Source organism: Anguilla anguilla, chromosome 11, assembly GCF_013347855.1.
Source record: "Anguilla anguilla isolate fAngAng1 chromosome 11, fAngAng1.pri, whole genome shotgun sequence".
NCBI lineage: Eukaryota > Metazoa > Chordata > Actinopteri > Anguilliformes > Anguillidae > Anguilla > Anguilla anguilla.
The window spans coordinates 9,405,275-9,421,592 of record NC_049211.1 but is presented as its reverse complement, the minus strand read 5'-3'; the positions used below and the strand labels follow the sequence as shown (position 1 = coordinate 9,421,592).

The 16,318-nt window shown below is 47.7% G+C and overlaps 1 protein-coding gene across 6 annotated transcripts in view; it reads right to left on the bottom strand.

The window, feature by feature from the left end:
• prkcz (protein kinase C, zeta) overlaps window positions 1–16,318 on the bottom strand; it is a 138,856-nt gene that overhangs the window by 56,179 nt on the left and 66,359 nt on the right. Inside the window, exon 1 of one of the 6 annotated variants that reach the window (XM_035381243.1) lies at window positions 8,461–8,718. The exons of the other annotated variants lie outside the window; for them this stretch is intronic. Coding sequence (XP_035237134.1) covers window positions 8,461–8,497 — 37 coding nt within the window. The 5' untranslated portion in view covers window positions 8,498–8,718. Of the gene's footprint in view, window positions 1–8,460; window positions 8,719–16,318 lie in introns of those variants that run through there. 6 annotated transcript variants of the gene reach the window in all.

The window sequence follows — 16,318 nt, the reverse complement described above, 5'->3', positions numbered from 1 at the left end:
TCCTCTCTCTCTCTCAGGGTTCCTCTCTCTCTGTGTCTCTCTCTCCCTCTCTCTCTCTCTCTCTGTCTCTCTCTCTCTCTCTCTCTCAGTGTCTCTCTCCCTCCTGCTCTAATTGAATAGCCCAGCCGCGCAGCTCGTTCAGTCTGAAGGGCGCGGCAGACGCGGGCTCCGCTCCGCTGTTGCCATGGCAACCGGGGCCTCGCCGGAGACCTGGCAACGGTAATGAAGGAATTCTGCATGTAGGCACGTACTTCTCCAAAAAAAGAATAAATAAATAAATAAAAAATAAATAAATAAATAAAAATGCTGAATTAAATATGTAAACATCCACGCCGTTACAAGGACGGCTAATGGAGGGCATTAACCTGCCACGAAACAGATTACCTTGATGTGGACTAGCCTCTCTGCAGACAGAGCTGCTGTCTGCCATACTGCTGTGCCTCTCCTGGACGCGTGAAGTATGTGTCTTCACTGGGGGGGGCACAGCATGAGAAGCAATAAGGTCCAATCTTACAGCCCCTATTAAGCCACATCTATTACTGAATTATCTTCAGCCCAAAGATAATAAGCAGCTGCAGCATTTTAGCAAGACAAAACATCACTGCTCTGTCTCTATGCAGCCAGGGCATTTATTTATCACTGGTAGTTATCACTCCACTGCTAAAACCCTGCAGGTACTGGAAAAAAATGCATTTAAATACAAGAAGACAAAAACACGCGAATTATGAAACCCAGATCACAGAAAGGGGAAAAAAAGGCTTAATTTGTATGAGATGCCCATTAATTCATGTTAGAGCAATTTACTGTGTCACTCATAAAAGCCAGAATAGCAGTAATTGGCTGTACTTAAACTGCCTATTGTAAAAACAATTATCCACGCGTAACAGTTCTCCACATCATTGTACTCACAGAGCCATAGCTCTCATTTCAAATACTGGAGGGCTGGTGGTAGGGTTTGGTGGTTCAATGTCAGTTGGTTACTTGGTAGTTGGGAGAGAGTTTGAAATCCAAAGCCACTGATACCCAAAATATGTGAGAAATGAATGGTGTTAAAAGGTGAGGGGGAAATCTCCAAAGACTCCCCTGCCCTCTACCCATAAAATGTATATGGTCATCAAATGTATACGGTCAAGTATGACTCTGTGCTACAGTGTGTTCTGTGTCTCTCCCCACACAAGAAAAGCTATCCGGACTGAAAGGTCCATCGATTCTTTGCCGGTATTAATTAGAAGTGTTTATCTTCATTTCCACACTGAGTGACGGAACGCTCAGCTCCCTTGATATTTACCTCGGCTAAACACAGGCCAAGCCAACAGCATCGCCCTTCCTCCGAGCGCAAAGACAGGCTAATTAAAAGAGGAGAAGAAGAAAGGCCTCGCTCCAGGCTGCAGTCGTGTTCTCGATCGCGGTCTAATCCTGTTAACTTGTGGCCCCCACTGTGAATAGCGGGCACAAATCAAGGAGCTCAGTTTCCATGGCTACCCCAAATTTCCACGCGATTTCTTTTTTTTTTTTTTTTCTCTCCCCTCCACAGCAGAGTTGAGAGTGAGCACATGCACCAGGCACATGTTAGCCAAGCCATCCTGCAGCGACTTCAGCAGGGGCGAGAGCATCGCTGAGCCAAATCGCAGTGGCACTCTACAGGCGGGTGGGATGGAGCATGTCCGCTCTGGGCAGATCTACAGTGTCTCTGACTCTGAGGGAGGCACACTCGACACCTGAGCCTCTGGCAGACTGAGTCAGTTCCTGATGAATCATATTTACTTTCTGCTTCGAGTGCCACGGTTGCACTATTCAAAAGTGTGGAAATGTTCATTTAGACAAGGCTGTTACAGTTCGGTCCGGTGAAATTAGCTCCATTATGCTCCTTTTCCAAAATGGCTGAAGTCACTTTCCTTTTTCTCCCCAGTTTGAAATGGCCAATTACCCTCACGCTGTAACATTTGTCGCCAATTTGGGAGAGCCTAGACAACCATGCGCTCTCCTCCAGGTGATGTTAGCCGCCTAACTTTTTAGCACACCGCAGTTCACAGGTCAGGCTCACAAAGACACGAGTCGGAGGAAGGCTCTTAACCCGCAGCTCAGCACACTAACTTGTGGTCCCCAGCTCGACCAGCAGGAGGCGCTGCCGTGCGATGAGACATTGTCACCACGACCCTCCCATCCCTACAGGCCTAAAGTCACCAAAACACAACAGTCAAACCCTTTCATCATAGACTGAATAAAAATCTTGTTCCTGTGGCTGTGACTGCCAGAAAAAAACCTCAGCCTCCATCAACACATGTCCAATGAGCTCAAAGAATCAATTCATGAAGGGTGTCATGGTACGAGACCATGAACTGATTTCCCAATGCACACGACCGCAGCCTATCGGATGCGTGTGCCAATTAAAATGGCTGAAGTTGAGGCAGCTCGTGCATCAGTTTGGGTAAATAACACAAAACAAGACAGAAACTGAAAATATAAGCCCGCGGCTAGAGAACAGCCCGCAGTCTAACTCCTGTCCCTCTCGCATGAGAACGATACGATCCACACTGAAGGAAAAAAACAAAACAAAACAAAACAAAAAAAAAAAAAAAACTTGGCTTACTAACCAAAATCTGAAATTGGAGAGGAAAAGACGTTTGATTTGCGGCAGAGTTTTACGAGAAATGCACCGGCGGAGTTTTTCTTTTTTACGACAGGCTTTAATGTACCCAGTTAGGTAATGCACAGCGTCGGAGGGAAGCAGTCGGAGGGTTTCGACTCCGCGCTGAGCTGAGCGGGGGGAGCGGGCACGCAAGCTTTTATCGGCTCCGGGCTGGTACAGCAGAACGCCACGACTCGTCTCCGTTCTCGGATCGATAGCGCCCTGACGCCTCGTGCGAAGGGAGGGGCTACCGTATCTGTGGAAGCTAACGAGCTCCGTCTTCTGTGGACTGCGGAGGAGATGCTTCACACCCCAACGACTGAGCAAGCGTTCCAACCACTCAGGCAGGAATGACAGGGTAAACTAACAGCTGCTGGTTTGCAAAAAAAAAAAAAACTGTTTGTTTGTGTTTCAAATTTTTTTACTCTCCACCAGCTCTTCCTCCCTGTGACCTCAAAAACAAAGTCTGCTGAGTTGCGATAGGTTCAGTCACATCCCACGGCACCAAATAGCAATGGTACAGTGTGAGAAACGGGCATCCACATTGTATTTGTCAGTTACTGTGGATGGTCTAGTTGGCTTCAGGACAGTTAAAAGAGCACAACTGAAGCTGCACGCACTGAGGTAAAAAAGTAAAGTAAAGACAAGGCGAGGGCCCGGCCGAGCAACGCTTTGAATTCCCCGCTCCTCTGGGACACCAAACAAAGACAGCGCTGACCCCCCCCTCTCAAACACTAATCTCCTGAGTGAGATCAGAGCTTCCCCCCGCTTTCTTCATCTCAGCCCCACCCCAGGAAAAAGAAGGGGGGGGGGGAGGGGGGGAACAGACACAGGCAGAACCGCACGTTTTCACGCGAGAAGGAGGCGAAAGGACCGCACCTGGAGAGCTGTGGAGCTGCGGGAAGAATCCGGCCATTTTGGCTCCACCGGGGGCCGAGTTAGCGCCGCGAAGGGGTCCCGCGTTATCCGAGCGGACTCACTGGACAGAGCCGCTTGTTTTTGCGGGAAGGCAGGGCACACTGGCTGGGGCCCGACTCACTTCCATACATTGTTGCTCCGACGAGCAGGAAGAAGATAAACACGACAAGCCCCCCTCCCCCGCCCACGTCAGGCACAGCAACCCCGCTGAGACAGCGCTACGCAGTGTGGGAGGGATTGTGGGACAGGGCCTCCACGGCCAGTGTTACAGCGTCGCGGCGCAACAAGTGCAATTCTACCGGATTTCAGCAGAGAGTTGAAGTGCTTTTAGTCAGATGAAAAAACTGAAGGGATTTGTCACTGAAAGGTTATAGCATCTAAAAAAATACAAAAAAAAAATGGATCTTTCATAATTTCTGAGTATCGGCTAATTTGGCCAAGGAATGATGCAGAGGGGCAGACTGGTATTTTAGATCTTTCTGCAAATGACTTGAAACTATAAAATAAGCGTTAATAAGAAAAAGTTTTACACTTTAATTCTCCAAATAGGCGGGATCACTTACACTGTTGAAAGTACACTGCGAACTCTTCAAACGGTGAGTCATCCTCAGCTTAACTGAACCAAATTTCACCACATAAATTATATAAAGAACAATTCATTGAGATGTCAAATGGTAAGAAATGGAATATTAAACACAGAGAGAGAGAGAGAGAGAGAGAGAGCACTCATCTCTGAGGCCTGAAAGACTTGACAAAAACAATAACAACCCCTTAACATCCCCCCCCCCCCCCCCCCCCCCCGCCCCCCCCCCCGCCCCCCGTTCCCTGCCTACAGAACAGCTGGCAAAGACCGCTGTGATGTAACAGGCTTAGGTGTGGGTGAGAGAATTGTGTGTGGGTTCCACTGTACCGCGGTCAACATCTCTGAGAGCTGGTGAGTCAGCCAATCAGAGGAAGGCGGTATTGCACAGGGTCCAGGGCGCACGGGCTCACAACAACTCTGACCGTCGGTCTGACAGACCACAGCGGAGGGGGGGAGGGGAACCCTGTTCACTACACAGCGTCAGCAATACACAGCATCAGTGTTCCACCAGCGAGAGCCAATGGAGAGGGGAACTTCACTGATCCTGAGTCAGCTCAGTATTGCCACAAAACTAGTTTCAGTGCAAGACTGCAGGTCTAGGGGCAGAAAGAGCTTCTCCTAATTCCCCCCCCCCCCCCCCCCCCCCCCCCCCACCCCCACCCATTTTTTCGGTATAGCATTTATGGGGCAAGCATGACAGCCACAGATTCCGACTGGACCTTTAAAAGGGTTAACTAGGTCCAGCACTACAGAGACCAAAGGCCACTGCTCTCCCACTTTCATCAGCGCTCCAGTACAACACGGGACGTAGGCTAGGTCAATGTGACCTCAATTTTCACCAAAAACTAACAGGCAGTCCCTCATGACTGCGACTTGAAGGAAATCTTTATGCAGGCACATTGTGGTTCTGTCCTTCCAGTCATTGCTACTGCTTTTATACAACATACAGCATTACCCATACATTGTACCTTGCAGGGATTGAAATTCAAAACAGACAAACCAAAACAGTAAAGCCAGTTAATGAGCCACTTAGGTTCTGAACCGAAGACGACAGTCCGTGCCTAATCAAATTTCTACGTTCCATTTTCCAACTTTGTTCTTCCCTTTGATGAAGGAAAATCAAAAAGGCGCTGCCCTGGGCACGAACGCATCACTCTGTCGTCGCAAAAAACTGCTCGAGAAAACTTTTTATGGGCCATCGTTCCCTCACCGCTTAACGTGTGCACCGTCACGTGACCAGAGCAGAACATAATTAGAACTGCAGTGTCTTATGTAATCGCTGCCACTAATTAAGCCGCTATGATTGGAGGGATCAATGAGGGGGTGGCTCTTCTCCGTCGGCTGTTAGAAAGGCAAAGACGGCCCGACTGCTTTCACCGACACTCACGCTGCGTCTGACTGACAGCAAGGCCCCGCCCCTCCATCTCTGGCCTTCATTTGCAAGATTAAGGGAGGTCAGCGATTTGCTCAGAGCCCTGTTCCCATCCATCAACAAGAGAATAGGCCTCCACGTGCGACAGACACCCTGAACACTCACGACCACTCCGTTCATTTTGATTAAGGAAGCTTGCGTACGATGGGGTTTAACTACAAAAGAGTCTTAATGTGCACGATTGGATGTTGACAGCCTCTCTCTTACACCGTATAAACAGACATCAGCTTGCTAATAATAGCACTCCCTGTACCCCAGTCCCTGACGTTCACTTCCCAAACGATGGCACTCACGCAAGACTTGTTTATAACAGCATGTTTATGACAGCACTGGTGTACACAATGACACTTTGTTTTAAGTAGCGTATTCACACTGGGGCTTATTTATCCTTGCTGCATGCTCTGGGCAAGAGCACGCGCTAAGTAAACAGAAACGTAAACGGGGGCTGGTCTTGCAACATAAAGGTTACAGGTTCGATTCCCAGACAGGACACTGCCGTTGTACCCTCGAGCATGGTACTCGACCTGCATCGCTTCAGTATATATCCAGCCAGTATAAACGGACGCAATGCAAACGCTATGTAAAAAGTTGTGTAAGTCGCTCTGGATAAGAGCGCCTGCTAAATGCCTGTAGTGTGAAGGTACACATGCAGCCGGTCCCCGACAGCATCCTGCCCGCGTCCCGCGTGGGAAGACGCGTTCCCCTCCGTGCTAGCGCAGCGCGAGCTCAGACGCGCGGAGGTAAAGCTCTCTCAGCTTACATAAGGAGCAGGAGGGAAGGCTCGGGCTCTGAAAGCTCCAGCGTGCCATTTTTTTTTTTTTTTGGGGGGGGGGGGGGGGGGGGGGACCAGCCACAAGATAAGAGCGTGACTACAGAGGACTATGCCAAAAAAAAACAATTTTTTTAACTGCCTTTCAGACAATTTTTCGCTCGGAGCGTAAACAGACAGGAACGCTCTGCTCTGGGGGCTTCTGGGATGCCTCCTTCACACTCTTGTGATACGCATCCTGAATGGTTATTATTTTGGTCCCTCAATAGACATTCCACACTCAATGTCCCGTCTAACTGGGAAAAAAACACAAATTTATAAAATAATAATAATAATTTGCAGAACCTGGGTAATGGTAAAAACAAACAGCTAGGGCTTTGTTGTCTGCCGGCTGCTTGGTCCCTGCGCCTCTGTAAATCAGTTTCACAGCAGCCGCCACCCTCGCTGGGTGCAGCCCGACAAGATGATCCCACCGGCCCCCTTCTGTTTGTTACCCCACTGAAGTCAGAGGAGCAGGCTGTCAGACCTGGAAGCGTGTCACGTGAGCGCAAAAGTACACACAACACACACACAACACACACACACACACACAGACACACACAGACACACACAGACACACACAGACACACACACGCGCGCGCCACTCGCTGAGACAGACCGGCAGAGCCAAGGCTGTTTCGCTTGATAGGACTGCGGGCCTCTGGGAAAGGGAACGAGGGCTAATGTTCCCCACCATCAGACACGCAGGAGCAGCCGCAGAACCGAATCTGAGAGAGCATTCACTGGGGGGGGCACAACTCCGCTTTGTTCAGCCTCAGCCTGAAATAGAAGCGCAGCAGTCGGAAAGCAGAGGAGCGTCTCTGCCACTGGTGCCAGAGATGCGAGAGAGAAAGAGAGAGAAAAAATCGGCCTCATTTCCTCTGAACGCTGAGGACAAGCTGCCCTTCTTTCGGTTTTTTTAAATATTTTTTTTATTTTTTACCAGACAGGTAGAAAGCAGAGAGGGTAACAGATAGAGAAGGGGCCACAGCTGAAAGGGTGCCATGTTGGGGACCGAGCCCCACGCGCACAGGTGAATCGTACACAGGGCCGAGAGTGAACTGCACCACCACATCGCCAAGAAATAATAATTATTTTTTTTACAAAGTAACAACCAGGACAAAGATGGATACAAGCAAGTGCAGGAGCAGCGATGTTACTGCGGGATCTGCATTTCCTGCTCAGATTGAAAGCGCGCTTTGATCTGTAATAAACATGCTCATCTCCAAAAGGTACAAACTTGTGGGAACACTTAATTAATAGCAAGAACCGAGGAGGGTGTCGGAGAGATTCTGTCTGAGCCATGACAACCGGAGGAAGCATAATGAACGCAGAAATAAATGAAACATGGAGGGTGACCCAGATAATATCTGCACATCATGGGAAAACTGCAAAAGATCAATTATAATTGGCTGATAAACCACATTTAAAATCAATGACAGTAAGTTCTGCAGTAGCAAAACTATCTTTGCCGGTGTAAAAATGCACAAGAGGAGCAGTTTGCTTACTGGACTGACAGAGACACAAGGACCGCCACCAGACGTCAAGAAAAATAGCTATTTCCAGCATCGTCAAAACAATGAGTCACTGAGTGAACTGTCTCACGCACAGGTCTGAATAAAGTATGAGCTGTGCATGTCTGTGAGTGTGCGCTGAACTCTGACACTGTAAGAATAATCTAAAAAAAACTGGTAAAAACACACTAATAATCTGGCACCCGTCTATGACCTGCCACTTAGTCATGAAAACGAGAGCTGGTAGTTATCTGTGGCACAGCGGCCGCCGGACCCAGAGATGCGCGGCACACTCACACACACACGTCCGCAGAGGCGATGCATCGCTTCTCACTCACGGCCGAGGGACGGGGGAACATGCTTAGGGAAGCGCAATGAGAGCTCAGGCTCAGAGCGGGCCGCCATCGCAAACAACGCAGGAGGAGAGGTGCTGCCGCGTGCACGCTGTCTCCCAGCTCGGGGGGGGTTAAGGAGGGGGGGGGGGTGGGGGGGCCAAGCCCACCTGTCTCTGAAGCCCGGCGCTCCTCGCTCGGCATGCAGCGGTAAGAACGGGGGGGGGGGTGCGCGTGCGAGTACCTTTCAGACGCAGATAGAAGAGGAGGGTGAGAAGCATCCCTCGGGCGGGCGGGCGGACGGCCGTGCCCCCGGTCCGGCGCTCGCAGCCCCCCCCCCACCCCGGAAACGCGGCGCTCGTCCTCCGGCGCTAGTCCAACGCCGCCGCCGCCGCCGCCTCTCTCGCCTCCCGTGCGCAGCTGCCTCTCAGCGGCCGCCTAACGAGCAGCAGACATTTCTCAGGCTCCGGCTGCGCTCCGAGCATGCTCAGTTCGCTCCGTCCCCCAGCCCTTCTTGTTGAAGGGGGAAAAAAAAAACCCCCACCCCCCCCCCCCTTCCAAAACTTAAAGAGAAAAGGAAAAAAAATCCAACAGGACCGGCTTGGTTCTTTTGTTTAACGGACTGATTTAACTGCAGCTCGCGCGCACCGCTGGGTTTTTTTAGAAATGTGTTTCCACGCGGCAGCCTGATTCCACAGCCCTGACTCTCTCAGGATGAGCGTGGCGCAGTAACACACAACTCCCACTAGATGGCACAGCTGGGCTTCGTTATTACAACAACCCTAGGAGCCAACGTTAACATATGTCTTTCTAAATTGAGGGTAAAGGAGCTATTTTTAGAGTAGTGAGCATACTGAGATTCATCCTACAAAAAGGGGTAGGTGGGGGGGGGGATCCTATATCTCTTCTAATTTCCTACCTTTGAAACCAACAGTGACTCCAGTGTTCTTTTCCCACAATGCTATTCAGGTCACCGCAGTGCCTGCCTGGAGTAAGATGTATTACCAGTCTGTGATGTGCAGGAGTTAAACTCCAGCAACTGGGAATAAGAGGGCATCATTAATGAGAGAATGCCAAACATGCCTGGCTTTCACAGAAGTTAAAAAAAAAAACTCTTATGTCCTGGACATATCAAATGTCCTCCCTAAAGAAAGCCTGCTGCAGAGATTTCTGTTCAACACCGACAAACCCCCCCCCCCCCCCCCCCCCTTCTCGCTCAACATCTGCATCACTCAAAGGTTTCATTTTACCAGAACATGTACGTACACGGCACTCGTGTGGGTTTTACAAACAGGCTTGTGATTTGCAAACACGGTGGCACGCCTTAACGATGGCCTGCTCACGTCTCGTCCTCCATTTTCTGTTAACTAAGGGAGCGGTTTAGAAAAGCAGCTAAGCGAGGAGACGGTTGAGGCGCACCTCCGCGCAGCGGTGCTTTTCCACAGGGGGGACGGTGACGGTGTCTCTTTAGCGGTGCGCAGGCGGAAACCTGCTAAGAGAGCACTTTAAATAGACGGGAAATTGAATCGGAGGCCGCGGGCGACGCCCACACAGGAAGGTGAAGACGCGAAAGGTGGTGAAAGCGCTCCGCGAGACACGCCGAGAGGAAGCGCTTCGAACCTCACCGGCGTCGGGTTAGCGTGTCTGGGAGACGGTGGGCGGGGGGGCGGGGGGGGTCGGGTGGGGGGGGAATCGTGTGTGTTGGCGAGTGACGCCTGTCAGCTTCGGCCAGTGTTGGGGGAGTGTCTCAGAGGGAGGATAGGAAACGAAGCCAAACACATTCTTGCAAGGATTAAAGAATAACAACATACTTTACATAAAAAGAGCTGCTCTTGCAAAGATACAGTATGAGACATTGCTCACTGGGGCTGTGCAGCACGTACAGATGCGCACACACATACGCGCATAAGAATACACACATACGTATGGAAATACACAAATACACAAAAACAGAAAAATACACATACACGCACGCACGCACACAAGCACACAAACATATATACACAGATACAGACACACATAAAACACACAAACTTCAAAGCAAACTATAACTAAATGCAGCATTAAAAAGTGCCACAGTGCGACAGCACACACCCCGCCAGTCCCTCTCCTGCACTTTGCTGTATTCAGAGTGGTAATGTTGCAACGCCAGAGAGGTTGTGCAAGAAGTTTCAAAACAGGTAGTCGGGGTAGAAACTTTCCTCCTCAACACAAAGGGTTTTATCACAGGAGTGCCCAGCCATATTTCAACTTATCAGCAGTGCTGACCAAAGACCAAAGAGAAACACACACACACACACACACACGTACACACACACACACAGAAAATTAATTCATCAAATTTTCAGTTATTCATCATCAAGCACTCCTACTTATCGATCAAAGTGCTAAGGGTAAAGAAATGGGCTGGTAACGTGGCTAAGGGTTGCCAGTTCAGTTCCCGGATAGTGCACAGCCATTCCACCCTTGACTAAATCGCTTAACCCATGCTTCAGTAAGGTTAAATATCTGGTGTATGAGTAAGACACAGTGTGTGAAATGTACAGCTCCACTGAATAAGGGCTTCTACTGAGCAAATAATGTGCTGCAATATCCATTACATGCAGTATGAGAATTACGGAAAACATTTGCACCATCCACTTAGCGGGTTCATTAAAAACTCAATTACCTAGAATGAATGTTTTCGGTCTTTTCAAATGCAATTATTTGAAAGGAGAAAGGGAAAAATAAAACGATGCATGAAAATATCCGCCTTTCATGCGCGCAGTATAATAATGCAGAATGCAGGAATGTAAAGATTTTGATTTGTTTCCATGCCTGAAATTTTAAATAAGCTTATTAAAAAATAACTATTCAGATCAAACAGCCATTTTGAGCGATGCCAATCTGGCACAGCCTGCAGAATGGAAAATAAGCTTTTATTGAGTCTTTACATGGCTGCCCTCCCTCCTTTTTTTTTCCTTTGTATAATTTGTTTGTGGTTACATTTAAAACTTGTACTTCAACGCTTCTCTTTGCTGCTTAAAAACAAAAATGCCAACGCTTTTAACTTGGTAAAAAAAAACTGGCAGAGCGAGTCTGACAAAATGGTTGAATGCTCTGCTGGTCTTGCATGTTTTTTAAAGCAAAAATTACACACTAATTAAAATTAAAAACCATGTCACAAGAAAGTCCAATGCATGAAAATGTGAAAAAACATTTTTATAAATAACGGTCTCACTTAGCTAATTAATTCAGTGCTCTTTAAGCGAATCCAACCACAGCTGTTCATTCAGTTTCTAAGATAAGGCTGGTATTACTCTGATAAGCTTCACATTGGAAAATAAGTGTTGTGAATTTCCCTCCCAGGCCCCAACATCTGATATCAAAAAACTTCAAAAACAGCAGAATATGTTTGACAGTTTTTTTTTCTCAACTAAGTATAATAGGAATTAATTCCCGTGTAATTTTGGTCACCTTTGAAATACGCTCAATTAGCCCACGATTAAGGGAAGAAAGAGTCACGATAGGCAACATGCGAAGCTGTGAGCCCTTATGAACAGCCATGTGCTCTGGTGTGTCATTTTAGCATGTCTTTAGCAACATTAGCAAAAAAAAAAAAAAAAAAATCAGATCATGATAAAGTACATTCAAAGAGGACAGAGGACTACTTTCTGTTCCTTTTAATATGTACAGCAGGCTGGGACCACTAACGTAGACTGTCACCAAATACCTATACGCCACCCAGACCAGACTGGGCTAACTGCTTCACACTGAGCTTGGTCTGCTTCAGACACAAGACTGTTTCATCACTCTAAAGACTCCTGTTTTCTGTCTTCTTCCTATTTGGAATCAGCAACTTGTGCCGGCACTGAGCCACGAACATCCGCAAAAACTGCGCTCACCCATCATTTATTTATTTATTTATTCATTTATTTATTTAATATCAGTATTTAACATACTGTTGGCTGTACTGCACTACACAAGAACTGGCACCTATCAATGAAGAAGAAAAAAAAAACTGTCCGTGGTCTTAATTCGCTAATAATCACCATGATACGTGTATTAAGGTGGCTTATTACGTACACATATTACTGTTGATTCATCGGTCGCCCTCATTCTCGGCTGCTAATGGTTCCCTGAGCAATTCAGCTTATCGGCTCATATTTTATTCCCCGAGCAGAAATAAAATGGCCGTTTAAGGATTCCACTCAGACGCCGAATGCGAGAAAAGACAGATAATACTGTACATAATTCAGCTTTATCAACTCAAGACCTGCACCCGGCACACTCCTCATTTAAACACATTTGCATGGACTCCGCCGCAGGAATACTAAAGCAGGCTCTGTATTTGTGTTAGGAAACGGTGTGTGTGCGTGCGTGTGGGTGTGTGCGTGTGTGTGTTTGTGCGTGTGCGTGTGTCTGTGTTTGTGCGTGTGTGTGAGTGTGAGAGACTTACAGTTGGCTCAATTAGCGTCATACAATGGAAACGTCGAAAGTAAATCTGTGCCCTTAATTATATTTGGCTCTGATTATTTAGTCAGTTAAAGCTAATTTGACATGGCACCACCGACAGTTAAACCATCCATGTTGTGATTATACAACTTAGATATATATAAATTTGTGTAATATCAGCATTATTATACGAGCAGGGGGGCAATGTAGTGACACAGGTTCGATTCCTGAGTAGGACACTGCTGTTGTACCCTTGAGCAAGGTACTTAACCAGCATTGCTTCAGTGTATATCCGACTGTACAAATGGATGCAACGCTATGCTAAAAAGTAAAATGTAAAAAGTCACTCTGGATACGAGCATAAAGTAATGTAGTTATTGGAATACACACAGTCAGAACTGGAGTGTACTAGTTTCTCAGGCATGACGGCAGGTGAGCACAGCCTGGCAGCACAGTACTGCTCTCCCCCTGGGGAAATCAAAACCATGGCCCCAATACAGGAGCCCAAAAGCAGGGCTGATGTACTTCCTGTTCCTCGCTGTTACGCCCTGTACCCTGGAGCCCCACTTCCTGCCAGCTCAACGGGTGCCGGGCAGACCACCGCGCCGTGTGATCCCAGAGCCCGTAACCACGGCGATTCCACTGGGCGGCTGGGAGTCACTTGCCGTTGCCATGGTATCCGTGATATAACAACAGGCACCATCTTGTGTGTGAGTAAGGAAGGCCGTGAGGCTTGCTTGCACCCTGCGCAGCAACGGGAGCGCGAGATAAGATCAGACCAGACCAAAGAGGGTCCACAGGAGTACACGCCTGCCCTGACAGTACAGAGGCCAATAAAAATACACACTAACACATCTATAAACAAATAAAACACAGTGAGAAAAGTTAAGGCTGTTTAAATGGCTTGTATGACAGCATCAGGACAGAAGCAGTCGCTGAGAAATACATATAAAATTCATATTGCAAATGGAAATTGCATCAAAGTATTTCAGTGTAGTTTTGTGGTCAGTGTAGATGAAACCAAATGCACAGGGTTAAATCTGGTACCAAACCCATTAAAAGTCAATATTTTTTCTCATCGTCTCAGCAACTGAAACCTGTCACTCTTTCACTCAAGTCACCAGTGGACTCACAGTGGTTTCTCTAACCAATTTAATCCTTTCCGGCCCACTCCAGCTCTGGGGGGACAGCCTTATCTGGAAAGTGACCATGTTGTATGATACAATGCACCAATCAATTCCTTCACCATTGATCTGCTGTTCCACCCTTTAAAAAGTGTGATGACATCCAGTTCTGAGGCGACAAAATGTGAAAAAAAAAAAAAAAAGACAACCTTCTATAGCCTCCCATACATTCCACACCGCGGAATAAAGACTCGCCGGCTGGCTTTGTTTTTAATAACATTTCCTTTTTTTCTCGCCGCCGTTTGAAGGTGCCAATCACTCCTTCCCGGTCACGGCTCAGCCGTCCGCGCCCACGCACCGGGAGCCGTGCGACTGAAGCGTGCGCACTCCTCCCAAACGGATCCTCTGTGATTTTCACACCCAGAGGAAACACACGGGCGCGGAGGAGCGCGCGCTGCACAAGCTCTTGATCACGGAGGAGGACCGCTGACCTCACAGAGCAGCCTGTGATCCAATGCCGCAGCAAGCGCTGACGGGCGAAGGCTCGCTATATCTCCGCTTTAATCAAACCCCATCAATCAATAACTACGGGCATCAATTAATTAGGGCTCACAGCAAGAACGTCTCGTTTATAAATCCGAAGGAAAACATCACAGCGACAGGATACATTTTTTTTTAGAACCGACAAGCACGAGAACACATAAAGACAAGCTCTCCAGCGTGAGTTGTGACAGTTCCGCAAAGATTATTTATACGAGCACAATTAGAGAGGAATGTACCGTTCTGCTTAATTCAACGCGCTTAACGAGGCGTTCAACCTAACAGCCACTGTGCTTTGTCCTTCACGTTTAGTCATGCGCTGAAGCAAAAAAAAAGTACATTTTTCGCAGAGTCTATTTATGGGTCAATGGCAGATAAGGATTTCAAAGAGGCATAAATTAAAAGAGTGGGGGGGGAAAAAAATTATATTTAAAACAAGCTTTAAGTTCACTTTACATTCATATTTGTTTGGTTCAGTATGAAAACATAATAATGCCCACACACAGCCACACACACACACACACACACACACACACACTAGGTATTGATTCTTTATTAATACCTGGGGGAAACCACGTAGCATGGGTAGTGTAATTTTGTGTGCCAGGTGTCTTTTTGATGTTCAACTATAATTTCCTGTTGGGAAATGAAAACAACTCAGAAGAAACGTTCCCGTAGGGTGAGATTTATGGAATTCTGCGTAAACCAAAAAAACATTGTAATTTAGAATTTAACCATATGACTGCCAATGATATGCACTGAGTGCGGTGTAGCGCCATTGGCCTGGTTTTTAGTTTTTAATCAGATAAACAGACACACACACACAGAAACACACGCACACACACAAGAATGCACAGAACATAAACACACGCACACACGCACACGCGCACACAGCAGCCTCTGTAGGTGGTACTTACAGCAGTGTGTGTACGCAACTCAGATGCCATTTACACTTGGAAGGTAAACTTAGAAAACATTCCTATTTGGGGAAAATAATCAATTTGCACTCCTGAAATATAAAACCTCAGGCTGCACATCCTTTTTTAAAAAAACAAGAAGCCGAGATAGGCCTTTGGGATCGGGTTCTCGCAGCAGTGAACGAGGCTGGCATGACTTCAAAATAAAGCAAAACACTGAAAGAGAAGAGCAATATGGCGACCCAGGAAATTTAAAATGAAGTTTCACTCCTGGCCTCTCGCAAACGATCTTGTAACTGATAAGGGTGATAAAGGCCAGGCCTCACAGCCGGATGAGCCCTGGGTGCTCAGTAATATGATAGGGGTAATCACAGCACTGAGCCACATACGACAGAGAGAACAGGTTAAGCACACGGGTATCTGTGATGCAGGCACTGGAGCAGAAAAACACAATGGCCATTTAGCCACTGAACATACAGCACGCTCAGTGGCATGACTGTCGCTTTGTGTAAAAACAACTAATAATGCACACGGAAACAAACGGTTACCCAGCATGCAACAGCACCTCTCAAGACATTTAAACAGCTATATCCGCAACAGGGCCAGGGAAACAATATTCCAAAATACTCCCCGAGGGCGACGGACAGAAATATGAAGTAGAGCGCCGAGAAATCAGCCAGCGATTTGGCTTCCGCTCCAACATGGAAGACGACCACGGCCATTACACGAATATCCTTCCGGCACTTTTTTATCGACAGTTTGTCCCTTTTGTTATTCAAGGCTACGCGAAGACCTCACGAACACCTCGGAGGTGAAAGCGGCAGCGCTTAATAATTAGCCTCCTTTTTTTCTTTCCAGAGAACCTTTTTTTTTTTTCCCCCCCGACCGTGAATCCATTGACTGTCCCGTATTGTCCTCGAACCCGGGGCCTGAAAGCAGCAGTGAAAGGGAGCAGCAGACAATGCCGTCTGAACAGTGAACGCCCGCGCTCGCAGACAGCGCTGTCTCGGCCTGTTCCGAGCGCAAACGGCGAACGTTCAGCCGTCTATACGGGCAACTGCAAGCGCCATTGATGTGCTCTGAATAG